The 27,885-nt window shown below is 35.9% G+C and overlaps 1 protein-coding gene across 3 annotated transcripts; it reads right to left on the reverse strand.

The window, feature by feature from the left end:
• Positions 1-327: 327 nt before the first annotated feature.
• LOC110795323 (zinc finger protein BALDIBIS) lies at positions 328-16,594 on the reverse strand. Of its 3 annotated transcripts, none has more exons than XM_022000326.2 (4): positions 15,818-16,594; positions 14,835-15,234; positions 8,881-10,181; positions 328-711 (listed from the first exon to the last, which is right to left on the reverse strand). In XM_022000326.2, exons 1-3 carry the CDS (start codon positions 16,116-16,118, stop codon positions 8,939-8,941), a joined length of 1,944 nt encoding a protein of 647 aa, XP_021856018.2. In that variant the 5' UTR covers positions 16,119-16,594; the 3' UTR covers positions 328-711; positions 8,881-8,938. The 3 variants fall into 3 exon arrangements, with proteins under 3 accessions (XP_021856018.2, XP_021856017.2, XP_056696425.1); XM_022000325.2 differs by having other exon boundaries at positions 15,812-16,587; XM_056840447.1 differs by lacking the exon at positions 328-711 and adding an exon at positions 8,269-8,547 and having other exon boundaries at positions 15,812-16,591.
• Between the last annotated feature and the right edge of the window lie 11,291 nt (positions 16,595-27,885).

Raw genomic sequence — 27,885 nt, forward strand, 5'->3', positions numbered from 1 at the left:
TTAAAACAACTCATTTAGTACTTTACAACTATTTTAAAGTATACAAATATTTTTAATTTGTTATCTTCTACATAATTTCAAAACCACGGTCTCTATGAATCCTTACACATAAAGGAGGAGAATGAGTTTTGAATCACTTAAAATGATTAAAAAACGAAAAAGATATCTTAATTTTAAAATGAGAAAACCTAAATAAGTAGTGATGCCAAAACAAAAATATAATTTAAGGTAGTAAATTACAATAAAATTTTCACAAGTTAATTAATACAAAAATGGTGTATTTTTAATGTAGTAAATACCGAAAAATCTTTGAAAATGGCAAACAAATTAGCAACTTAAAACTATATTCAAAATACTTGATTTGGGAGCAAAAATATCTCTGGGACTATGAAGAAGTTCTACTCTTCTACTTATCTTACTGAACATTCGATCGAGCCTATTCATTCACATTTGCCATAAACATGAAGCAGGTAATATATTTTAAGAAGTCTATAATATTTTATCAAAATTATAAAATAAGAAGAAGAAAAAATCTATCAAATGATCAACCTCTCTCTTGCGCATCATCATCATCATATTGCCTCAGCATCAACTTGGGTAGCCTATCTACTGATGAAATTTCTGAAATTCTGGTGGTCAGCAAGTAAAACCAATCTTCTTTTAAGATGGGAGGCAAACTTGAAACTTGTCTTCTTAAACAAAACCTAATTCCTGCTTTACAAAAATGAAATACGTACGGAATATATATTAATAATAATAATAATAATAATAATAATAATAATAATAATAAAAAATAAAAAAATAAAAAAATAATAATAATAATAATAATAATAATAATAAAATAAAATAAAATAAAATAGTATATTAAATTAAATTAATTCACCCAGAATATAAATACAACTATCCTGATCTCACAAATAATTGCAATAATTATCATAAGTTCGTCATACACACGACTTCTTCTTAACTAGTCTCCGAAAGAAACCCTGTTTTGCTTTAAAGAATAATGTTCGTCTCTACAACTAAATAGGTAAAGTATTGGCAATTATAATGGGTTACACAGTAAAATATGAGGTTAATCAAGAAAAAAAAAAAGGTAAAAACTTTACGAAAATGATAAAGGTCGCAACATGCGACCTTTAAGCCGTGTCACAATGATGACATGGCATGCTTACGTGTCGCGATTTAAATAGGAAATTAAAATATTTAACTTATATATTCTATTATTCATGTTTCAAAAAAAAGGTAGGAAAATCTTAATATTCTAATTTGTTTCCTTATTTATATTGATTACCGTATTTACATAATTTCATAGTAAAAATATTGCATTGATAGTAAAAATATTATGATGACGCCTAGTCTACGTGGCACATACATGTACCAATTAAACTCTAACACGTAAGATTGCGACAACTAAATATTGTCGCAACTTGCGACCTTTATCATCACCCAAAACTTTATGCTCATAATTGATCTAATAAATCTGTGAGAACAACAACAGATCTAATAGACAAGAAACAATGTCAATTGTATATATGTCATGCCATCTCAATGAATTATGCATGAGTGTGTGCCCAAATCCTATTTAGCGGGACCATATAAGATGTTACATGTTCCCTTGACAAATAAATTAAAAGAGCATCTATTTATTCTTCCATGCAGTTTACACTTTGAGATTATTCTCGTTAACTTTTCGCCAGCACTATAAAATAAGTAACCAATGTTCATTTTTGTTCTTGGAGGGCTGCATGAATATATATTGCTTCCTCCATTTTATAAAGATGTTCTAGTTGTTATTTTTCACATTTGCTAATGTATATTTTATATCATTTTTATCTTTAATTACATAATATTAAAAATTATAAATCTTACACTCGTTGATATAAATCAAATAAGACTCGCATGATTCTATTTTTTTCTTATATATTGAAAAAAAAAAAGAAGATTTTTTTCATTTTAAATAGTGTCAAAATCTGAATTGTTATATAAATATGGAACGGAGGGAGTAAATTTTTATGCATACATACATACACCCCACATCTTCACTATTATAAGGTATGTCCATTACCACGTGTAAAATACATAGTGCACTTTAAAATTAAAATTAATCGTTTATTTGGCATGATATTAAAAATTCTACTTTCCAAAATCTTTTCTTTTTAGTTAAATAAATAGGTTACTAAGACTTTTTTCATGATTCTTAATGATAGTACAAGGAGCTTAATTAATAATTTATTTTCTTTTCATTACTTGCTAGACTCACATTTTCTAATAAGCTTTTATTATTCAAGTCTACACAAAAACACATCAAAACAATATTAATAATATAAAGATGAAGCATTCCCTCAAAATTATACAGACATACAGAGTATATAAAGACGAAGCATGTTAGAAACATTTACTCCCTCAATCCCAAATTAATTAATTGCCACATTCTTTTTGTGATGTCGATCTCGATTACTTTTACTTCATTATGCTCTATATATTGCATCCCAATCCCAAACATATATGTAGTACGTAGTAATATCTAGGATATAGATGTTGTACTTGGACTCAATTTCTTAGGATGAACTTCATTCAATTATTTCTGACACGTTAATTTATTTTAGAGATGAAATAGAACATATATAGAGACAGGGGTAAAATACGACAGTGGATAAGCCAAATAAATATATGAAAGAAGTTATTTATGACATACTACAAGTCTGATTTATATCGAAATGATCTTCTTAAGTTGTTGATCGATTTTTTATTTTATAATAAAATCAATTTAGTTATGCAACTAACATCTACAAATGAATAAGTTGTTGTTTCTTGATACACATGGAAGTTTAAAAACAGTGGCGGAGCCGCAGTACAATTAGCTGCTTGAGAAAAAAAAAACTTAATTTTAGTTATATTTTCATTAATTATTTTTTAAAATACATAATTTTATTTAAAGTTTCATTAACTTTTAAAAACTATATATAATTTCTGGATCTGCTACTGATTTTGATGATGATAATAATAACAATAATAATAATAATAATAATAATAATAATAATAATAATAACGTTTTCTCTCAAAAGGGGCGATTAGGGCTTAGGGCTCGCATTATGGGCAAGTGAGGTGTTTCACGTCCATACTCCGGCAGCTTTTCCGGCGGTGGTAGGTTGGCGAAGGGTACTCGGTGGTTGCTTTTCTGACGGCGGAGTTTAAGCCAGTTGCAGGGGTCATTTTGATGCATTTTTGGGTCCAGTTTCGGTGCGTTTTCAACCGGCTTGGTTTACGTTTTTGGGTCAATTCTCAGGCGAGGTGCAGGGTCTGTTTTGGGGTCTTTGGTGTCGTAATTAGGAGTGGTTTTGTTCAGTTTTGAGGGAGGTTTCAGGCGGCAATCAGGGCAGTTTTTTGGGCAGTTTCCGGCGACAAATACGGGCTTGTCTCTAGTGGTTTTTCAGGTGGCATTTTCCGGTAAGGGTGCTTTTTCAGGCGGCATTTTCAGGTGTCTCTAGTGGTCCTGCAGTGCCGGCGGTCCGGTGGTCCTGTGGTTCATTACGGTTGCGAGTTTGTTCCAGAATTGGAATTGCGTTTGGTGCGTTTGGTTGCGGTGGTTGCGTTTGGTGTTCGTTGCTTCACTATTATTGCTGGTGCTTGTTCTTTGCTGGTGCTTGTTCATTGCTGCATAATCAGTTCAGTTTGGTTGTTCTTTGCGTTATCCTCACAGCTTGACAAACGATACGGAGTTTTTTTCCTTGCTCGTGCACAAGTGTTGTGCGTTTGTTGTGTTGGCAGATTGGTTTATGGCTAGTGTTGGTTTGTGGGGTGACTTTTGTTGCTTTGATTGGCGTGGTCGGAGCTATTGGTGTACGGAGGAGCTGTTGGTGTACGGTGCTGTTGGTGTACGGAGCTGTTGTGTTGCACGTGCGTGTTTCTGGCAGTGTTTGTGACGTTGTTAGGGGCGTGGTGTTGGTGTGTTGGTGTGTTGAGGTGTTGGTGGATGTGGCTGTGGTGTGTTGGCAATTCTGTGCTTTCTGTTGAAGTGCTTTGATATGGCGGCTTCCGTGGAGAAGTTTCATTGCCCTTTTGTGGGTCTTAGCGGGTGCCAGGATGGAGGTGGGCGTGGTTTGGTGAGGAGTTCTCTGATCACTCACTTACGGGATCGCCATTGTTGCTCTGGTGTGCTGGATGTAACCCGTCATTCTCTTACTACCAATTTGCAGGTTTTTTCTACGGCTGAGGTGACCTTTCGTCGTGTGGGAATTTGGCTATGAGGAGATTGTTTCAAGACACATACTCATCGCACTAGGTGTCGACATGGCAGTGGTTCTAGTACTGTTTTTGTGGACCCACCTAATTCTGGGGATGGTATTATTCGTTTTGTTCTCTACGGCATTCAAAAACCACAAGCTCCTACTTCCGAGCTGTCTTCTTCTGATGCGACTCGAGAACATCATTTTTCCTTTGATGTTGCTCTTCTGGACACTTTATGGTCTAAGCGGTTGCGTTCTGTGAAATCCATCCCTCCCAAATGTCGTTTGGGTTTTTCGCGAGTTCTGAAAGGGGCGCTTGATAAGGTGATTTGCAGACCAGATGACATCGCTTGTTGGGTTCAGTTGCTCGTGTTACCTCTTTGTGTCCTCAAGACTTTTTCTCCACGAAGTAATCGTGAGTGTTCCTCCGGCGTTAGGCGGCGGCAACAGGAGGAGTGTATCACCTCTGCTATTTGTTCTTGGGGTGTGCCTGGAGGTACTGAGCAACTTGTCATAGACACATTGGCTAGCGTGTCTCCCTCTCTATTGGATGTTGACGATGACCATGATTTGGCGGAGCGTAATATTAAGCAATGCAAGAGAAAGATTTCTGACGGTCACTACACTGCTGCCGTTAGGGTTCTTTCTTCCTCAGGTCTTGCCCCTTACGATGATGCTACTCTTGCAGATTTACAAGCAAAGCACCCTTCCGTTCCGGTCCCTACCTTACCGGATATCCCTGTTGATCATCACCTTTATGCTTCCTCCGCTGTTGTTTTGGAGCAGATTATGGGCTTTCCGCGTGGTACTTCGTGCGGTAGAGATGGCTTGCGTGCTCAGCACCTTTTGGATTGCTTGGGTGGTGCTGCTGTAGCTGTTTCTGATGAGTTGGTGGATGCTATCACTCAGGTAGTTTATCTCTTTCTTGCTGGAAAGTGTCCCGCTGAGCTTGGAGGATACATTGCTAGTGCTCCTCTTACGCCATTGGTTAAGCTTGGTGGGGGTGTTCGGCCTATTGTTGTGGGTACTATTTGGAGGCGCCTTGTTTCTAAGGTCGGGGCTGCTTTGATTGGTCCGCGTTTAGGAAACTACTTTGGAGGTCTGCAGTTTGGAGTTGGGGTTCCAGCAGGTGGTGAGGCCATTCTCCATGCTGTCAATCGGTTGGTTGAGGCTCGTGGGGCCGATGTTGGCCTATCTTGTTATTGGTGGATTTTCAGAATGCTTTCAATTTAGTTGATCGATCGGCTTTGTTGCGTGAGGTTCGGCTCCATTGTCCTGCTCTTTCGCGTTGGGTTGAATTCTGCTACTCTTCTCCAGCGCGGTTGTATTATGGGGAGCATACCTTGTGGTCTTGTCAGGGTGTGCAGCAAGGGGATCCTCTCGGCCCTTTGCTTTTTTCTCTGGTTCTACATCCATTGGTGTGTCGAATTTGAGACTCATTTGATCTATCTCTTCAGGCATGGTACTTGGACGATGGCACTATTGTTGGTGACACTTTGGTGGTTGGGCAGGTCTTGGAGTTGATTTTGGAGGAGGGTCCTCGTTTAGGTCTCCATGTTAATGTTGAGAAGACGGAGGTTTTCTGGCCTTCGGAGGACCCACGCTGTCGTCTAGAGGGTGTCTTTCCTACGGATATTGCTCGTCCTGAGATTGGTGTTAAGTTGCTTGGTGGCCCAGTCAGTACGGATTCCTCTTTTTGTAAGGAGGTTGTCTCGCAGCGTGTGTCGAAGACTGTTGTGTTGATGGATGCTGCAGCCAAGCTTAATGATCCCCAGTGTGAGTTGTTGCTTCTTCGTGCGTGTACTGGAGTTTCTAAACTCTACTTTGCTATGCGCACTTGTCCGCCTCATCTTTTCGAAGCGGCCCAATTATCTTTTGATGTGGCTCTGCGGGCTTCTTTAGAGCGCATCGTGGTTGCTTCGGGACCTGGGTTCGGTGACTGGCAATGGCGCCTTGCCACCTTGCCTTATTCTTATGGAGGATTGGGTGTTTATTCAGCTGGTGATGTTCGGCATTATGCTTTTCTTGCATCCCGTTTGCAGTCTTCTGGTTTGCAGGATTCGCTTCTTCGGCTTTCAGGTGTTGAAGGTCCGGGACCGGCCTTTGATGATGCTCTTGGTCTTTTCAACAGGACCGTGGAGACCGACCTTATGCGTAGCCCTAGTGAGATCGCTGCCCCCAGACTCATGAAGAAATTGGCAGACATATATTTCACGAAGGTTATTGCTGATGCGGGATCCGCCTACTCCTTATCTTCACGTCTTGTTGCCCTATGGAAATCTCAGCAGGGGGATCACTCCTCAGCTTGGTTGCGGGCAGTCCCCATCTCGGGGTTAGGCCAGACTATGAACGGTAAGACTTATCGTTCGGTTCTTTGCTATCGGTTGGGTATTCCGTTGTTCTCTGATTCGACGTCGTGTTCTGCTTGCTCTCGGGTTTTCGACGGGGACATTTATGGGGATCATGCCGTGTCTTGTGCTGGGATTGTGGGTATCAAACATCGACATAATGTTGTTCGTGATACCCCTTTGGATATTTGCTATCGGTCGGGGATTTCTGCTCGCAAGGAGGTTGATGTTGGGCTGACTAGTGAGAGCGATGGAGCTCTTCGTCCTGCAGATATATTGCTTTACTCATGGGATGGCGGTCTAGATGTGTGTGTTGACTTGACTGGGTCTTCCCCTATGACGCAATCTGGGTTGTCAGGCTTCATTCCGGGTCGGGTTGTGGCGGTTGCAGCACAGCGGAAGCAGGATAAGTACGCGGCACGTTGTAGGGCTTTGAGTTACGGTTTCTTTCCTTTTTCCTTCTCTTCTTTTGGGGAATTAGAGAAAGGGGCTGTTTCTTTGCTGAAGCGGGTTCAGGCGTACTACAGGGATCAGGACATTGGGGCACGGGCAGCTGCCCACATTTTCAGCAGGATCGGGTTCGCCATAGCTAGAGGAGTGGGGGCCCAGATTGTATCTCGGCTCCCCTCCAACTTCTTGTAGTTCACTTGATCTTTATAGCTTGTTAAGCTTGTAACGTTATAATAATAATAATAATAATAATAATAATAATAATAATAATAATAATAATAATAATAATAATAATATCTTACACTTGTTGATACAAATCAAACAAGACTCACATGATTATGTTTTTTCTTATATATTGGAAAAAAAATTACCCGGTAAAAGATTTTCTTCTATTGTAAATAGTGTCAAAAATCTGAATTGTAACATCAATATGGAACGGATGGAGTATGTTTTTATGTATACATATACATACACACATCTTCACTATTATAAGGTATGTCCATTGCCACATGTAAAATACATACTCCGTAGTACATTTTAAAATTAAAATTAATCGTTTATTTGGCATGATATGAAAAAAATACTTTTCTACACTACAAGAATTTTTACTATTAATGACGGGAAGTCCCGTCGCTAAAGGTCAATAATCGTCGATTAATGACGGGATTTCCTGTCGTGAATCCGTCATAAAAGGGGTCGTCGTTAATGAAAAATTCCGTCGTTAACCCGTCGTAAAAGACATTTACGATGGTTGTTCCCGTCGTTGTTCCGTCATAATTAGGTTGTCGTTAAACATACAAATTCTTGTAGTGCTACTTTCCAAAGTATTTGTTTTTAATTAAATAATTAGGTTTCTAAGAATTTACTCTTTTTCACGATTCTTACTGATAGTACGAGGAGCTTAATTTAGAATTTATTTTCTTTTCATTACTTGCTAGACTCATATTTTCTAATAAGCTTTTATAATTCAAGTATACAAAAAACACAACAAACAATATTAATAATATTAAGATGAAGCATTCCCTCAAACATAACATTATTATTATTATTATTATTATTATTATTATTATTATTATTATTATTATTATTACGGGAAAACACCAAAACGTTACAAGCTTAACAAGTTACAAAGATGATTATTATTATTATTATTATTATTATTATTTCAAATGGCTAAAAAATTCCATTAACGATGCAAAATACATTCACATGCGTGGCTCCCACAAATAAAAAATAAAAAATAAAAATAAAAATACAGAGTAACATAAAAATTTTGTTATATGATGAGATAATATTCCATGACCCGTGACTCTACCCAAAAATTCACACCATAAAATTTAAGAAATAAAAAACAAAGAGAATAAAATGAAAGAAATCAAACAAAGCAACAAAACCAAGGGACAAAAACACAAGAGAAAAAACAAACAAATCTATAGCCCACATCTCTCTCTCCTCCTCCTTCTCCCAAAAAGGTTGTGACCACCTTCCTTGGACAGTCATCATCACTTCATTATTATCGTCTGTTTTTTTTAGCAGAAATTATCGTCAGTTAAATCACACACTATCTTATTTACCCCTACTTGGCTCTAACTCTGTCCAAGTCACCGGTATAAGTTGTCACGATAACAGTGTAATTCACATTGTATATTATTTCTTTTTCTTTTTTTTACTCCGTATAAAATTTTACTATTTTATCCTATAATATTTACTCCGTACAACTTTCCACCCAATGTCTCTTTACTTTTTTTTTTCATTTTTTTAGCTGCAAGTATTGACTAAATTTTAATCACACGCAAACATTAAATTAAGAACATAGCCATAAAAAAATGATCGACATTGACGAACTTACGTACCTGTACTTGATTTCTGCTGTAAATTTTTATTTTTTCCCCCTCTGATTTGCCTAACTGACTAAAAAGTATTCCCGCCGCCAAAAGCTTGGCTGCTTGAAGGCGCAGAATTATTCACATTGTTACTATTAGTTGCTGCGGCTGCGGCGGCACTGTTATTTCTTTGATGGTCAGCAGGAAGATCTAAGGATGCCATGCTTTGTGAATTTGGAGGAAACCCTCCTCCACTACCACTCATGCTTCGCACTATCTCTCCTACACCAAGAAAATCCCTTGTCAGCCTATCCGATGATCCCACACCAAGCCCGGTTTTATTCGGGTTGAATCCGCCATAGTTATTGTTATTGTGATCACCCGTTCCTCCAGTTTGATGATGATGATGATCTCCTCCTCCAAAGAAGGGGCTGCTCATTAGATTATCCCTCATGAGTAGGTCATGGAGGTTATTTTGGTCATTTTCTCCAAATAGTCCTCCAAACCCGCCACCCCCAACGCTTGTAGGGGGTTGAGGTGGTGCTGATTGTTGTTGTGGTGTCTGCTTCGCTTCTAACCCCTTCAGTAGGGCGGTTGCACTAGCGTTGCTGGTGGAGGTTGTAGACCCCATTTGGGCTGCCTTTTGGAGGAGGGCAGTGGCGGACATATGTGGGCTACCTTGGAGAGCGGGTCCTGTGGTGTAAAGGGACGAGAGGCCGCCAGAAGGTGGCCCACCGAAGAGGCTACCGCTACCCGTAGGAGAGAACAGGACGTTGTGGTCCCCACTGCCAGCATTGGTGTTGGTGTTGATGGTGTTGGTGTTTTCATTGTTATTATTATTGGAGAAAAACCCTAGGTCAGGTACGGGCAGCTGCCCAGTGAATAACTTGTTGGAGAAGATTCCACCACCAGCGTTTTGGGACTGGTTTTCTTGATCGTTATTGTTACTATTAGCAAAATGGTTGGACCCACCAGTTTGATCAGACAAGTAAAAATTGGCTTGATTTTGCTGAATATTGTGTTGTTGCCGGAAAGAGCCCGGACCAAGGAGGTGGTCAAACTGACTGGAACCGACTCCTCGAGCCCCACCGCCAAGGCGGAGGATGTCAGATGTCATTTGATCGGAAAGCGAAGGTGGAAGATGGTTGGCCACTTGATGAGAAAGTCCAACTCCTAAACCCATATTATTGTTAGCACCATTATTAGCACCACCAAGCGCAGATGAAGGTCCAAATAAGTGGCTTCCTAAGGTGCTTAAGCTAGTTGGATGTCTTGCACTCTCTTGAGCTAGTGCATCACAAAATGCTCTATGAGTTATGAAACTGTCCCGCCTGTAACCAAAATATAAAATAAAATAAGATAATGAGAATGATAAACACGATACAATTGCAATAAACCAAACATTAAACATTTGTTCAATTCTTTGTGTTCAGTTGTCATATTCATTACTACTCCGTAGTTCAGTAAACATGAAAACCGTAACAAGTGTAATTGCAGCTTTATCCAAGTGAAAAGAGGTAAATTGATGCTTGATTGTAAAAGTATGTACTACACTACGGAGTAGGGTAGCTAAGTTTGTTAAGTATGACATATGATCACATATTCACATGTGACTATACATAGTACTACATGTTTTGTCCATCATGTGTGTCATCGAATGTCATTTACCTAGGTTCCCTTCAGATTGACTTATTTTATGACTGTGCCTTGTTTTCAGATTCCAAATATTAGCTTTTAGTTTTAGGTAGAGTCATAGTGTAAGAAAGTTTTACATATGTCTACTCATATTGTTTAATCAAAATTCAACCAAATTAATTGACTGCTCTTTATTTTCGTTCCTAAATACAGAGTAGACGTAAATTTTGCTTTCTGAAATTTAATTTCGACTATTAACATCTCTTAAAGTATTTAATACGAACTTATATATCGGCTTGTTTTCAATAATCATTTATGACCGTGATGAGTATATTTAAGAATATATAGTCAAAGTTAGTTCTCCAAAAGAGAAATGAGTAGTTATTTAGGAACATGAATATTATTTTACTACTCTTTCCGTCTCTTTTTGTTTTTTACGTTTTCTTTTTTTGGTGTTTCAAAATGTTCTTTACATTTCCTTTTATATTATCACATAAATGATTTAATATTCTATCAAAATTTGTACCCAATTATTATATTAACCAATTAAATCAATTGAGTCATTTAATCCCTTACATTTTTCCATAAAGACATTAACTTTTTCTCATTTTCCCCATATCAGAATTTTGATAAAAGTGAAAACATTATAAATAAACGTAATTTTCCTCGTTTATATGAAAAACTTGAAAGAATCTCAATGCACATTAATTAGTCGTTAAAACGCGTGCAAAATACCAAACGTAAAAAACAGAAAGAGACGGAGGGAGTATCAATTAAGTGTAAAGTAAATTTCATAAGGAGTACTTATTATCTGATCACTTGACTTATTTAAGTATGAGAACTAATATTTGTTAGTTTTAAGATAAAATACATTAATACCTTTGTTTTTTTTAGTTTAGGGGAACTGCACATTGGATCGAATCACCAATGCTATATCTTAATTAGTAATTAACTCATCATTTATCTATGTACAATATCATTTATGCTAATAAGTTTGTAAAAGATCTTGTGTGCACAAAGTGTATAATAAATTTATTATACACCAAGATAACTTTTATCCAGTTTTTTGTACTTAACTTTTACCTAGTTTTTTTTGTAACTTTAATAAATTTTGATTAACTTTTATATTATATAAAAAAAGTGTTGGTAGCTAAACATTTTAAAGGGTTAAATGATTAATTTTACACATTATGATTGATTTTGGAAAAATATTTTTTATTAAAATGAAAAAAATTATTACTAAATAAATAGATAACGTTTACATACATAATGGTAACTTTTAAACATTTTGAGTTAACCGTTATTCGGGTGGATAATATATTGTACATCATTTGCAAATTAAATAAGAATTTGTGAATAAGTCTTAGAAATATGAAACACAAACAATCTAATTATTTACTGCTAACTGAATAAGGAAAGAAATTATAAACCGACAACCCCAAATTTATAATATAAAAAATTATGAACGAAAAAGAAAAGAAATAAAGTACACAATGAAGGACATTATATGACCTCACAAGTGACACAACACAGTTAGGCTCAGAGTACTTGAAAATCAGAGTGAGAAAGGGAAAAAATCAGCGCAATAAATTCAAGTAAGAAGAAGCAACAGAATTTATAATAAATCAACAAAAGATTACCAAATTATGGACTGCCTCTCTAATAAATGCAACTAGAGAATATTTTCAAATTGGTGAAAGGAAATCAATCAAAGGCAAACCTACTATAGCTAGCTAGTAAGAATCGATAACCTATATACAATAATAATCAACGTTATCGATACTAAAATTAAAAATGTACCCGTAATTGTTACTTAAAAAGTTCATCACTCATTATCATGATTCATGTCCACAAACTCATAATTCATTCAATATGGTGTATAATATTGAAATGTGAATGTAAGTTATCCCAAAACAAATAAAAGCTATCATGGCCCGATATAATCTAAAGTTAGTTAATTTTTAATGTACCAAAAATATCGGGTTAAATTTAGTTACAATGTACAAGGGTAATTATGTACGGAGTAACCTTTTAAAATGTTTATCACCCAAATATTACATTCATAATATAAAAAATTAATCAAAACATTACAAGTTAACAAAAACTGACTAAAAGTTATCTCAGTGTATAATAAATTTATTACACACTGAGTCCGAGCAAGACCTGAATCGTCATACCAAATACTCCCTTCACAGTTTTTAGGAGTTACGTATATCATTTCCAGTCATATAATTTCTACATTAAATTATAACACTCAAAGTACTTATTCAATTATTTATTTATTTTCCTTTGATTTACCCCGAGTTTATTTTCTTATTTCTTTACTGCCCACTAGACTAATTAAAAAAATTAACGTATCCTTCTTAAGTTTTGTGGAGGTTAACATGTAATTCATAAAAATATATAGAGGGATATAAAATGCGAACGATGTAAACGTGTTGGGGGTACACTACTTCTGGAATTTTGATTAAACTTGAGACTCGTGAAGTATATATTTTACTACAATAGGCGTCATTATTTATTTAATTTTTTTTTTTTTTTTTGACATAGAATAGGCGTCATTCTTATTACCCTTATAGGTGATTAAAAGGAAAGGGAAAATGAAGATGGTAACGTTATCATGAAAAAGGGGTACCTGCAAAAACTCCCAAGCCCGGCCCTGAATCCCTGATCACATCTAGCCAACCCATAACGCAACAAACTCAGTAAACCCACCCCATCAGCTCCTTTCTCTTACACGAACTATGCAACACGTGAATACAACGACGTACTATGGCAGTCAGCAGTAGCGTACTTCTCGAGGCACCTGTCAGTTTATACTATATACTCCTTTCCAAATTCCCTAACTTTTTTAAGTCCAGTATCGTTTTAACCTTTTGCACACAAATTTACATGCATGTTTCCTTTTAATATTTCTAACAAATATGGAGTATACACATTCTTATAAATAAATCACTGTCTCATAAGGAGTACAAGTATATTCTTATTCTCGTTACGTACATTAAGTATTGTATTACTGATGAATGCAACAAGTTAACTAGCTAGTATAACTAGTATGTCCAAGACCTTTTGATTAAAAAACAAAGTACTTCGTATTAAAGTTGTGAAAATGATACTTCTATTTATCTCGGCCTAAAAAAACACCTTAAGAGGAAGTAAAATAAGTACGGGGAATTAAAGTCGGACTCATTACGATTATTCTTTTATTTTGATCGAATAGTGTGAAAACGTAAGTAAAATTTAATTATCTATAAAGGAGATGGTTTTGTAATTGTTGTTTGTTGTCACGATCTAATAGATCTAGAATTAAATTCCTATTCATTTGTAAAAATGACATTTATTTCAAACTATAAGTATATATTTACTGGAATTAAAAAAAACTTTGGACGGAAAAATAAAAGGAAGACTCATTCTGATCCTCCTACCACTACATTAATTCTTTATGGTGTATAGTGTGAAAACGATCATAAAAATTTAATCAATTACCAAAGATGATATTATAACCGTTGTATGTACGTTGTCACAACCAAATAAAAAGCAGGCACAGTCTGACTCATGCATTCATTAATTCATTATTTTTTATAGTGTGAAAACACGTAAAATTTAATTTATTTCCAAATAATATGATATTGTAACGGTGGTCTTTATCCCAATCTATTGAGATACGACCCTATTTTTATTTCACTCTAAATTATTTACTACTTACTCCAAAATGTAAAAAAAAATCAAAAAATCAAACATACTAGCCATGATGCGTAGCTGTTACATGGCATATTGGCATGGCAGTTTCAGAAACAACGACTCGTGTAAGGATTCACGTGGTGGAGTTTCTTTATTTTTTGTTTTTCATCATCTTTTCTGTTAGTACTGCTCCGTAAATTTACTTTCAAACAGATTGACCCAGAATTTCAGTGACAAACAAGAAACGAGACAGAAATCAAAATAAAAAGGGAAAAAAATAAAAATAAAAAGGGAAAAAATCAAAAGAAAAAGCTAACAACAAGAAGAACAACAGCAGCCATTTTTACTTTGTCAAGAAAAATACAACAAAAAAGCAATTAATATTATTGTGAAATGAGTAGCTGCATTTTGTTTACTTTCTCCCCTTAATCCATTAAAATTTTCTAATTCTAACCCCAAAACAAAAACACACACTAAAGCACTGAATTCCACGACTGAAATAATACAAAAAACAACAAACAATCAAATTAATCAAATTTCAAAACAAACATTTTCACTCCCCTAGTCAAACCTAGTCAAGTTTGTTCATTAAAAGAGTCAACTTTGTGCAATAAAAGAGTCAAATGTGACATGTTATTTGAAAACGAAAGAAGGGTTAAAATTGTTACCGGGAGAAGAGGGTACCACAATCGCAGCGATATTCGCGAGTACCACAAGTCTTGGAGTGAGCCTTCCAATCAGACTGAACAGCGTAACGCTTGCTACATTTCTCGCACTTGAATTTCTTCTCGCCATGCTTGCGAGAGTAGTGCTTCTTGATACCGGTAAGGTCGCCGAGGGCACGAGCCGAGTCATGGTGAACACAAGTAGGTTCAGGGCACAAGTATACTTTCTTCCTCACTTGATCTTTGTTAGTCTTTTGTCTTAGCTTCCAAGGTAAATTGTGTCCTCTCCTATGAAGCTGAAGATTTTGCTCCCTTTGGAATCCTTTGTTGCATACTTCGCAAATGAAACGGTTCGTTGCCATCAACGTCTTTGGTGACAGCGCTATCACCTCCGCGTCCGGATCTGAATCATTATCATCATCATCATCACCAATTGTTTCAAATCACACAAGATATAAACAATTAATTTTAAAAAATAAAAATAATCAGATATAGTTTGTTACAAAAAAAAATTAATAATAAAGTTTGGTATTTTTGTGTAATAACTCAGGTTAAAAAAGAAGAGAAGATCCAAAATTAAATACACATCATGTAATTCATTGTGATTTGTTTCCATTGTGAACACAAACATACAATAAGTACAACAAGAAATGTTGTAAGTATGTATGTATATATGTATGTATATGCAAATAGTCGCAGAAAAAGTCTTTGCAGAAATGAACAAAAGAGAGAAGAAAAATCCATGTCCAAATTTTTATTTTTCCTCTCTATTATCTTTGTCATGAAGCTTCCACAAATTAGGGTTTTCTTTTCTAAAAAATTCTTTCCATAAAATATAGACTAGTAACAAAAAAGGGAATAGACAAAAGACCACTTCATCAAGACATATATAACTAATAGAGAGAGGAAGAAAAAAAAATCAATAGCAATAAAATAAAATAAAAACAACAACAATTCATTTGGGGGTTTTAGGAGCTAACACTTGCTTGGAGTTCCAGGAAGACTCCTCTTCTTCTTTTGTTGTGGATTTGAAGGAGGTGCTGAGGATGAAGAAGGCGGTTGTGGCACCGATGATGAATGTTGTTGCTGTTGTTGTTGTTGTTGTTGTTGTTGTTGTTGTTGTTGCTGCTGCTGCTGCTGCAGTTGTTGTTGCTGTTGTGGTTGCAAAACTTGTTGGGAAGGTTGTTGAGGCGGCTGATGCTGAAGCTGAAGTTGATGATGTCCGTGCTTCATCGCATCACCGTCTCTACTTCCGAAGAAGGCCGAAGAAGATGAAGATGCAGCCATTATTGAAGATGTTAATTTTTTTTTTCTTTTTTTTGCTCAAACTAACAGTTAATTTCTCTCTCTAGTTTATGGAGTAGATGATGATGTTGAGTATGCAGGTACTTTGTAGAAGGAGAATCTAATATATAATCTAGGTGGGTGGGGATGAGAAAGAGGGGAAAGCTAAGGTGAATTAAATCTATCAACCCCACATGCAATAAAATTCACACTTTAAACAATCCAAACAGCCCTTAAAATGCGCGATTTGAGCTTTAATGGAGCTTAATTAATGAGGAACCCTAAAGCAGAAATGGTGTGTGTACGAGTATGAGTATGAGTACGAGTATGTAGAGAAGGAATTGAAATCATGGATAGAGTTTTTTTTTTTTGGAGTGAGTAAGAGAAATAGAGGAGAGAGAATTAGAATTTTCAGATTTTATGAAAAAGGAAAGGTAGAACAGATAGAATCAACCCCATGAAACATTTTTATTTTATTTTTAAAAATATAAATTTTATATTTATTTTTTCCTATTATTTGATTATTGCTTAGCCTTTTCCTTGGCTAACCATTCCACTTGTTTTAGAAATTCTGGAATTTTTGAATTATGGCTTGGAAATTTTATAAAATGTAATTGGTAGTTTATTATAATTACATCATTTTTTTTCTTTTATGAAAATTCGTAATTTAATTATGAAATATAAACCATTATTACAATATAAAGAATGTGGCATGTAATAATTTTTATTAGACCGTCGGTAAAATATGATGGTTTTCGTTGAAATTTAGAAAATAACATGTCCTAGTAACATATCCTAGTAACATATCATGAACATTGATATTGCTACAAATTTTGTGCCTCCTAATTGCAATATCAAGTCTATCATCCATAAAATTTAATTCCATCGACTAGCACGGTACCTTTTTATTTTATTTTTGTTATATAACCAATTTACTAATACTACTACGGGTGCATAGTTGTCTAAAGTTATCGAGCTAATTAGTTTAAACCAGATTATTGTTAATAGTCCCAAATTTATCCTTAAACATGATTCACGCCACCCTTATTCTCGTAAATGTAGTCAAAATCTTATTAGCTTTTTATTAATGAATTAATTTTAGTTTGAAAAAAAAAAACCCCTTATTGACCCCTTCCGTCCCTTAATACTCGCACTGCTTTCCTTTTCGGGTCGTCCCTTAATACTTGCACCGCTTCTATAAATGAAATTTTTTACCAATATTATATTATGTCTCACACTTACATACTAACTCACCTACACCCCTACTCCCTACAAAAAATCATTTAAAAATTCACACCACTCACTCACCACTAGGGGTGAGCATAAAGTCAGGGTACCATGAATCAGAACCGGAACCTGTTAGGAACCTGAGGTTCCGGAACCGGAACCTGTTGTGCAGGTTCCGGTTCCGGGTAACAAATTTGGGAACCTGTTGCAACAGGTTCCGGTTCCGGTTCTCAATTTTTTGAAACGTGTACCCTGTTGGGTACCCTGTACACACTAATTCTAACACGGAGTACCCAAAATAAGGAATCGAGCCATATAAAAATGCTTTATATGCTCAAAGTATAAAACAATTCAAGTTAATTTTTGGAAAATATGAATATGGAATTACAACTTAAGCCCAAACTAAAAAACAATCAAAGCCCAAACCATAAAGTAGATAGTTTTTCAATAAAATATCAATAATTTTTTAAAAATTTTAAAATGACAGGTTACCCTGAATCGGAACCTGTTGCAACAGGTTCCGATTCCAGTTTTCATTTTCAAGAACTTGTTGTAACAGGTTCCAGTTCCAATTTTAAGGAACCTGTTCTAGTTCCTGGAATTGTAACAGGGTACCCTGTTGTGCTCACCCCTACTCACCACTACCCACCTCTTACACATTTTCCACTATCTATATTAAAAAAATACTCCACTATCAACTAACACCCATTAAATTAATAAATCAATTCAAGTGTCTTAAACTCCGCACCGGTCAAACCGGTGTGAGTATTAAGGGACGGAGGGAGTATACTACATGCAAATTTATACCAATTCTATTCAAGCCCCCTTAAAATAATTTAAAAACTTGTATACTTCCTATAACAAAAAAAATTCACACCAAATATGTACTACCTCCGTTTTAATATGATCTTTACACTTTCTGTTTTATTCTGTTTCATAATAATCTTTACACTTTACTTTATTCTATTTTTGGACATGAAAATTTAATACCTTACTCTTTTTACTCCACAATATTTATAATTTTTTCACTCAATTTATTTTACTTTATTTTTTTCTTACACACATCCACCTTTTACACATTTATCTTACTTTATCCATAAGTTATTATATTCAATCAACTTTTCTAATTTTGTCTTAATATTTATGCAAGCAATAATTGAGAAATTTTTTATGAAATGGATGTAGGAGTGAATTACTTGAATGATAAGCATGTTAAAAGTACACGTATGCAAATAGAAACCATTGGGTAACAAAAAGGAGATTTATTACCATTTTTGATAAGAAAAAGAAGGAATTATTTTCTTCTTGAGTTAATACGTTGATTTGTTTCCTTTAAAATTGATAAAAAAATTGATTTATTTCCCTTTAAATTGAAAGAATTTTAAATGAAAAATAGGAAGGAAAAAGAGGAGAGAGAGGATGAGATGAAGGATGGTCTCTCTTTGTTCACGCACCATACAGTGTCGTTACGCGGAGTAAGGGGGGTTAAGTGGGGTCCACTGCAGCTTCAGACTCTCCCAAACACTTCGCGACAAATTCTATTACATCAGTGTAATTTCCCGCCAACTTTTACGTAAAACCGTCTTATCGAAAAGACCACATTGATTGCTTAATTGAATGGTTTCATTGGTTAACTAATTAGTTTCATTGTTTACCTGATTGGTTCCGGTACTTAATTAATTATTTCTTAGTTCTAGTACTTAACTAATTATTTCGTAGTTCCAATACTTAACTAATTGATTACATTGTTTAACTTATATGACATCAATGTTGTTTTTTGTGTAAGACCGCCTTATATAAAAGTTTATACCAATTCCTCGTCCTTATCCGGTTATTCCATAGTTACTCCGACTTCCTCATTTTCATTTTTACTCTCTTCCTCTCTAAAAGACCATCCATGTATTTTTATTCACTTTATTAAGAATTAGTTATAGCAAAGCAAATGGATAGAGAGGTCGGCGAGGCGGCATGCTGTGATGTGTGAGCAAACACATCACAACGCCAAACATGTACCATTTATTTAAAAAAAAGAGTATCATTTCGTTAAACAGAGTACCATTTCGTTAAACAGAGTACCATTTCGATAAAAATATGTACCATTTCGTTAAAAAAGAGTACCATTTCATAAAAAGCAGAGTACTATTTCGATTAAAACATGTACCATTTCATTGTTTTTTTTTGTAAAAACATAACAGCTTGCGATTTTGACTTCCTTAATGGGTATGTAGATTTATCTTTTAGTTAGATTAAATAATAGTGCGTGATGAGACACATGTAGGAACCACAAACCAAATAAGATATTGGAGAAATATATTAGTATATCCATTTATAGTATATGGACAATCTTTTAAAGAAGGAGGGAGTACCAGTTTCTAAAGAGTAAAAATACTCTTTAACTTTGTTTTGCTTATTATTGGAGTAGGATACTAAATGTATTTTTCTTAAAGTAGTATTTCCTCAATTCTAAATATAGTGTACCGGTTAAACATTAGATATTTGGTTGAGGAGAAAAGCAAGAGAGAAATGAAAAATTATAAACTTGCCCATGTATTATACGGATTAAACATTTTCAAACCTATCCGTAGTAAGGCCCTGTTTAGTTCGATCACCGTATTTTAGGAACGTATTAGTCATTTCATATTTAATCTTTAGATCAGAAAATTAAGTTAAGTTTAGATCAGTTCAGATTAGATCTGATTAAATAATTGTCGTTGTTGTTGTTGTTGTTGTTGTTGTTGTTGTTAAAGATCAGGACCAATCTGTGTAGATCAGTTCAGATAAGAACCGATATGTCCAGATTATAACCAATCTGTACAGATCATGTCCAGATCAGTACCGATCTATAATGATCATGTCATATCTTAAACGATATATACAAACCATGTCCGGATCAAAACCGGTCTACACATATCATGTCTTTATCAAAACCGACATGTACAGATCATGTCCAGATCAGAATCGATATGTTTGTGCAGATCATCTCGAGATAAAAAAATTATATCCAGATCAGATCCGGTATGTGCAGATCATGTCTAGATCAGAACCAATATGTACAACTCATGTCCAAATAGATCATGTCTAGATCATAACTGATATGTATAGATCGATCGGCAAAGGTCATGTCCTGATCAGAACCAATATGTTCAGATCATGCCCAGATCAGAACTGATCTGTGCAACTTCTGTCTATATCAAAACCGATATGTACAGATATTGTCAGGTCAGAACCGGTATGATCGGATCATGTCCAAATCATAAATGATATATACAGATCATGTACAGATCAAAACCGATCTATACATATCATATCCATATCAAAACCAATTTGTATACACCATGTCTAGATTAGAATCGGTATGTACAAATCATGTCGAGATCAGAACCATCATGTCCAGATCAGAACCATCATGTCCAGATCAGAACCATCATGTCCAGATCAGAACCATCATGTCCATGTCAGATCCGGTATGCGTAGATCATGCCCAAATCAGAACCAATATGTACAAATCATGTCTAGATCAGAACCAATTTGTACAGATCATAACCGATCTATAGAGCCATGTCCAGATTTGCACCAATCTTCCCAGATCAGAACCCATACGTCCAGATCTGAACCGGTATGTCCAAATAATGTCCAGGTCAGAACCATAACGTCCATATCATAACGGTTATGTCCAGATCATGTCCAACTCCGAACCGATATATATGTCCAAATCAGGAATCGATCTATGGAGATTATGTCCAAGTTTATCTAATATATGGAATAGTTAAATCATGACTAAAGTCAAATAAATAATGTGTAATTTATTATAACAATATTATAAATTTGAATAAAATTTATATTGTTTGTAAACATTTAATATTAATAATTGTAGTTTTTATTTAAATCTTAATTATGAATAGGGATGTCAGTGGGGCGGGTTTTATAGGAGACCCGCCCCGCATCCGCCCCAAGTAGGCGGGGATGGGAGGAGGTTCGGCGGGTGATGGGGCGGGGATGGGTATAAAAATCGTACCCGCCATGGGTGATGGGGCGGGTGTGGATTTTATGTTGGATCCGCCCCATCCCCGCCCGCCGCGCTCCATCTCCGCCCGCCCTGCCCCATCCCCACCCGCCTCATTAAATATCCGCCAACCCGACCCGTGAAGGAAATAATGCACTTGGTCCAAGTATGCATTTGATGATAAGTCTAATAAATGCGGTTCAATATTAATTATACAAGTTAATAATTCAGTGAGATCAAGTGAACTGAATGCCTAGCTAGAGGCCGCTTCAGTTCAAGTGGATTAATGATATTAATCCACAGCTTACTCTTGACTAAACCCGTAGGGTCACACAAATAGTACGTAAACGGATCAAGTATTTAATTGCATTAAATACTCTATCTAATCAATATTCGGAATCGACGGATCTTGGTTTCAGTGGGAGCTGAGATCGTCAAAGGCAAATAAATGAATACTCTGGAAACGATGATATTGCCGGAAACGCAAATATGGATCGTATCGAAAATATAAATATTATCCAAGTCGTAGATCTTTCCGGAAACGGAAACATGGTACGCATCGGAAAATATTATCGGAAATGGAAATATTGCCGGAATCGGAAATATTGCCGGAAACGGAAATATTGTCAGAATCGGAAATATTATCGGAATCGGAAAATAATTCCGGAAACGGAAATATTAAATATTTGTTCGAGACGGAAATTAATTCCGGAATCGGAAATGTTAAATATTGTTCGTATCGGAAATGAATTCCGTAATCGGGAAATTAATCGGAAGCGCGTCGTACGAATTAGCATCGGACGAGCTTGCTAGACGAAGGCCCAGCACGAAGCCAGGCCCACGTCCAGCAAGGGAAACGCGCGCCACAACACGCCAGCCCAAGGCTGCGCCAGGCCCACCGCAAGGCAGGCCCAGCGCGCGCCCAAGGCTGCGGCAGCTTGTGGGCTTCGTGGCGAGTGGGCTGCGATTGCTCGGGCTGTGCGCGCGCGCGCATGACGCCCCTCGTGCGCTGCTGTGCGTGCGTGTGTGTTTGTGTTCACTTACGAAACCTAAAGCGTATAGAATTCGTTTGATGATTAAATTTCCTAATCCTAAAAAGATAAATTAATTAATTTAGAGTTCTGCTAGGACTCTAATTTAATTAATTCGTATCCTAGTAGGATTCATTGGCTTTTTCCATGGCCTATAAATATGAGTTCAGGGCTCATAATCTATAACGAGTTTGAAGTATTCAAAGGTAAGAATTTGAGCCAAAAATTCAGTCAAACACCTTGCCCATATAGCCGAATATTTTAGTACCTTAAGGGCGATTCTAGTTGGTCAATCTTAAGGCGGATCCGGACGTGCTGTGGATTTTCTACGGAGGGACGACACTTGGAGTCCTAAAGACTTGTCCTTGTTCGGTTCGGGCGCAGCAAGGGAGGGCACGCTACAAAGAGTATGCATCCTAATTATGCTAATTGTTATGTGGCAATTAATTTGGAATCCTGGCATTTATGGTTTTTCCGCATGATTTATATTCGTTTATATGTATCATAGCCTAACAGTGGTATCACGCGCCTCTAATTAATTCCATAATAATTTCTTAACATGGTTAAACTTTACAAACTTGCAAAGAATTAGAAGGGGTGATTAATTTTCGTAATTGTTAATTAATTGCAAATTGCGTTTATTTAATTATATGTACGCAGTTTTTCGGCAGTTTCTTCGTTACTCAATGAAATCGAGTGATTTTTGTGTCAATTCCGCATGTAAAAGGCATTCTAAAATTTTGATAAAAATAACTTTTTTTGACCAAACCCAGAATTCCCAAATTCGAAGCCTAACTATGACTTTTCGGAGGTTTTAGTTTTTCGAACGCAAAAGTTTGTAATTTTAAGATGTTAAATTGAATATTTGCGATTCTTGTTGTTAAATCTTGAATTTTTGATTGACCTACTGTATATTTTTAACAAATTTGAATGCCTAAGCTTGTTAATTATACAACCTAATTTGTAATTGTACTTAATTTGTTGAAATTCGAATAATTTAGAATTGATTTGATTTTCATAATTAATTAACGATTTAATTAGGTATCCATGATTAAAAACCACCATAAAAATTGTTAATTTATGATAAATTTTAAATTTTTATGACCTAGATTTGAATCCATGATAATCGGAAATTAATTGATTAATAAATTTTTGATTTTTCACCCTAAAATTATGAAATTAATATGATTTATTAATTTTTCATTAATTTTGAAATAAATTTTTTAATTTTTATGAAATTCGCTCATAAAACTTGCACGCACAAAGAAATGGACGCTACGTGTTACCCTTAAGGGGTGTTGTATAGTGCTGGCATGCGACGACGAGCAAGGGAGCTCGTCGCCCATGCGGTACAATGCAACGAGCAAGGGCCATGGCACACGAGCACAAGACAGCACGCTGCCCTTGTGTCGAGTGCTGTGTGCAGCATGGGCGAAGGGGCAAGGGCGATGGGTACAGGCGCAAGCCAGGCGAGCAGTCGCGTGTGGGCAGCAAGCGTGCTGCGCCACAGCGCGCGATGCCGCGCCCAGCGAAGCAACCAGACGCGACGAGTGAGCGGGCTGCGCGCAGCGTGGCCTGGGCTTGCTGCGTTGCGTGTGGCCTGCTCGCGTGATGCCATACGCTCAGTCGAGGGGTGATGCTGCCTCATGCACTCGACGGGGCTTGGGCGCAAGCCCAAGTGCCTCGTCTTGTTACGATTGATGCGTTTTAATTTTAATTTTAAATTTTCAGTTCGAAAACGTTTTTTAATTAATTTTAAATTCGTAATTTAAATTGTTTTCTCGGAATTTAATTTTGAATAATCTAATTATTATAAATTTTATTTATACTAATTATTTTACTAAAATTAAAACCTTGAATTAATTTAATTTCATTTTAATTCAACTGAAAATAAATTAAATGGATTCAATTATAAATTTATATGAGCTTTAAATTTTAATTAAATTTGTATGTTTCTGGTTAGACTAGGAAATACATTTTTATGTTTAAAATTAGTAAAGCATGTGAATTTATTGGTTTAAGTGGGAGCATTTTAGTCATAAACTCTTGATTAGGTCTACATTCCTTTAAGGTTAAACAACTTGATTAAAATTAATAAGGACTGAATAATTGGTAGATTATTGGTGCCCTTGATTAATTGCTGCAAATATTTATGTGATGCATAACATGTTCAACTAACCAGCTATGTGGGCCATTCATGATAATGAATGGGTGAATGGTATATATTGTATATGTACTGTTTTGCAGGTTATTGAAAAGTGACTAGTATGGCCCAAATAGGATAGAAAATATGGTCTGCGTACCATTAATTTGAATGTAATATTGGTTTAAAGTACCAAATTTTATTGCTTTTAAATATGGTCTGCGTACCATCAAATAGTTGTAATTAGTTTAATTATAGCTTATCCTATTTGAAGAAAATGGCGCCTCCCATTGTGAAATTCAAGACGGAGTTTCCAATCCATTTTCAAGACGGACTTTGAAGTTGAAGCTTCAAGATGAAGTCGGGCCATACTAGATCACATTTATATCTTATGCATGTTTTCAGTTATTTATTGCTTTAAATATGTCTTAATTATGCATGAGATTATGGCTTGATTATGTTGCATGATTAAGGATTTTAGTTCACTTAAAATCTAACCAACATAGTAAGAGCCTTAAGTTCCAAACTTAAAAATTGAGTTAAAAGGTGCCATGCCAAAATAACACTTACTTGGATAACCTTTACATCAATCTTAGTAATAGTTTTCCGCCATAGCGAGGTGTTACTTATTGATTCTAAATGGGTAAGGTACACAAATAATTGTGAGTACATGTTAGTTTTGGTGAAACTCAACGATATATGTAAGGAGTCCTTTTATGTCGTGGCAAATGCGATAGGTTTACCTAATAAGTTCTTTGACGTACCTATCAACCAAGAGTAGTTTCTAGACTGTTAGCAAAGGCTTTGCTTACCTAAAATATTTTAGAATTGAGTCTAAATACATAATGTGCTTAATTCTTCAATGATTTAAGGATCTTGGAATCATTTTATTCACACCTGCCGGAACACATAACTTGAATAAAATGCTTAATAAATGATAAATTATGCATGTATGCTAGAATTTAAATTTATTAAGAGAAATTGTGAATGGTTATTTATTTGTTTATTCTTTTTCTATTGTAGTTTTACTATGGCAAACAACAATCAAAACATCATCATGGGTTCTGAGCTTATGGTCAAGCTGAACCTAACGAATTTTCTTGAATGGGAAGCTAAGCTTGTTGAAATAGTCAGACTCAATGGACTTGAGTATGTACTGTTACATCCCATGCCAAGCTACTATGCCAGAGACATGACCCCTGAAAGATTTGCCGCCTGGGATGCGGATCTCAAAAAGGTTATGAGTCTCATGCTGAATAATATCCCTGATGAATGGGCTAGAAGATTTGTAGCATACGAAACTTTTACGCTCATCAAGAATCTGAGGGATATCTGTCGTGGAAACACAGAGGACAGGGACCTAAATGTCCATGAGTTGATTGAATCAATGTCTCGTCTAAAGGTTGGTTCTCCTAACAGGTGTTATAGGATGGAGGTCCAAGAAACACATGTTCAGCTCCTTCGCACTAAACAGCGGGTAGGCGTCCCACTGAGGTTCCATGTGGAGCTTATGCTTTCATATTTTGATCGCCTAAGTCTGCTAGGAACACCAATAAGCGAAAGGATGGCAGTCTCTATCTTGCTCAATTCACTGCACAATGGGTTTGGTCGCTTTAAGCAACTATACCTAAGTGAACCAAGAGAAGAAACAGTTGCAGAGTTTGTTCACCTTGTCAGAAAGGCTGAGATAATACTCGACTGTGAAGCCAAGGTTTTACTCAAGGCTAAAGGGAGACCCTTCAAGAAAGGTGGAAAGTCCAAGGGAAATGCTAAGACAAAGCAGGACAAGTCCACATCGAGCTGTCTTTATTGTGATGGAATAAGCCATTACAAAAGAGAATGTCCAAAGCTTAAGGAAGATCAGAAGAACGGAACAGTCGTTCCATCTTCAGGTATTTTCGTTATAGACTGTATACTTGCTAATTCAACTTCTTGGGTATTAGATACAGGTTGTGGCTCACACTTATGTTCCAATTCACAGGGACTAAGAAGAAGTAGAAGGTTAAGCAAGGGTGAAGTCGACCTACGAGTGGGAAATGGAGCAAGGATTTCTGCATTAGCTGTATGAACTTATTATTTGACGTTGCCCTCTGGGCTAGTTTTGGAACTAGAAGACTGTTTCCATGTTCCAAGTCTTACTAAAAACATCATTTCTGTTTCTTGCTTAGATGCTAAGGGATTTTCGTTTTTAATAAAAGACAATAGTTGTTCGTTTTATTTTAAAGAGATGTTTTATGGATCTGCTAGATTAGTCAATGGACTTTATTTATTAAATCACGACAAACAAGTTTATAACATAAATACCAAAAAGGCGAAAAAGGATGATTCAGATCTCATCTATCTGTGGCATTGTCGATTAGGCCATATTAACTTGAAACGCATAGCAAGATTTCAAAAGGAAGGAATTCTAGAACCATTTGACTTAGAGGATTATGGTAAGTGCGAATCATGTTTACTTGGAAAAATGACAAAGCAACCTTTCTCTAAAGTTGGAGAAAGAGCAACTGAACTATTGGGTTTAATCCATACAGATGTATGTGGACCAATTAGTACAAATGCTAGAGGTGGTTTCAGCTACTTTATCACTTTCACTAATGACTTCAGTAGATATGGTTATGTCTACCTAGTGAAGCATAATTCTGAATCCTTTGACAAATTCAAGGAATTTCAGAGTGAAGTAGAGAATCAATTAGGCAAGAAGATTAAGGCACTGCGGTCTGATAGAGGCGGTGAATATCTGAGCTATGAATTTGATGACCATCTGAAAGAATGTGGAATTATATTAGAATTGACTCCTCCTGGTACACCACAATGGAACGCTGTGTCGGAACGGAGGAACAGAACCTTGCTAGACATGGTTAGATCAATGATGGGTCAGGCCGAACTTCCAATAGAATTTTGGGGACATGCACTAAATACAGCCGCACTCACTATAAATAGAGCTCCGTCTAAAGCTGTTGAAAAGACTCCATATGAGTTATGGTTTGGAAAGCCTCCAAAAGTGTCTTTTCTTAAGATTTGGGGATGTGAAGTATACGTCAAACGATTAATTTCAGACAAAAATCATCCAAAATCTGACAAATGTATCCTTGTGGGCTATCCAAAGGAAACAAGGGAGTATGACTTCTACAATAGATCTGAGAACAAGGTGTTTGTTGCTCAAGATGGTATATTTTTGGAAAGAGATCACATTTCCAAAATGACAAGTAGGAGAAAAGTAGACCTCGAAGAAATTCGAGTCGAACAACAAACTCTAGAGAATGCTCAAGATGACATTCAGGATGAAACTCAGAGATCTTTAGAAGTAACTATTTAGAATCAAGGACCATCTAGAAATGTAACCCCGCGTAGATCGCAGAGATATAG

This window comes from Spinacia oleracea, chromosome 3 (assembly GCF_020520425.1).
Source record: "Spinacia oleracea cultivar Varoflay chromosome 3, BTI_SOV_V1, whole genome shotgun sequence".
NCBI lineage: Eukaryota > Viridiplantae > Streptophyta > Magnoliopsida > Caryophyllales > Amaranthaceae > Spinacia > Spinacia oleracea.

Coding starts and splice junctions, on each gene's coding strand:
- LOC110795323 (XM_022000325.2), bottom strand. CDS start 16,118: ATGGCTGCATCTTCATCTTCTTCGGCCTTCTTCGGAAGTAGAGACGGT. Junction 15,235..15,811: donor TCCTGGAACTCCAAGCAAGT/GTTAGCTCCTAA, acceptor ATAATGATTCAG/ATCCGGACGCGGAGGTGATA. Junction 10,182..14,834: donor TGTGGTACCCTCTTCTCCCG/GTAACAATTTTA, acceptor TTTTGGTTACAG/GCGGGACAGTTTCATAACTC.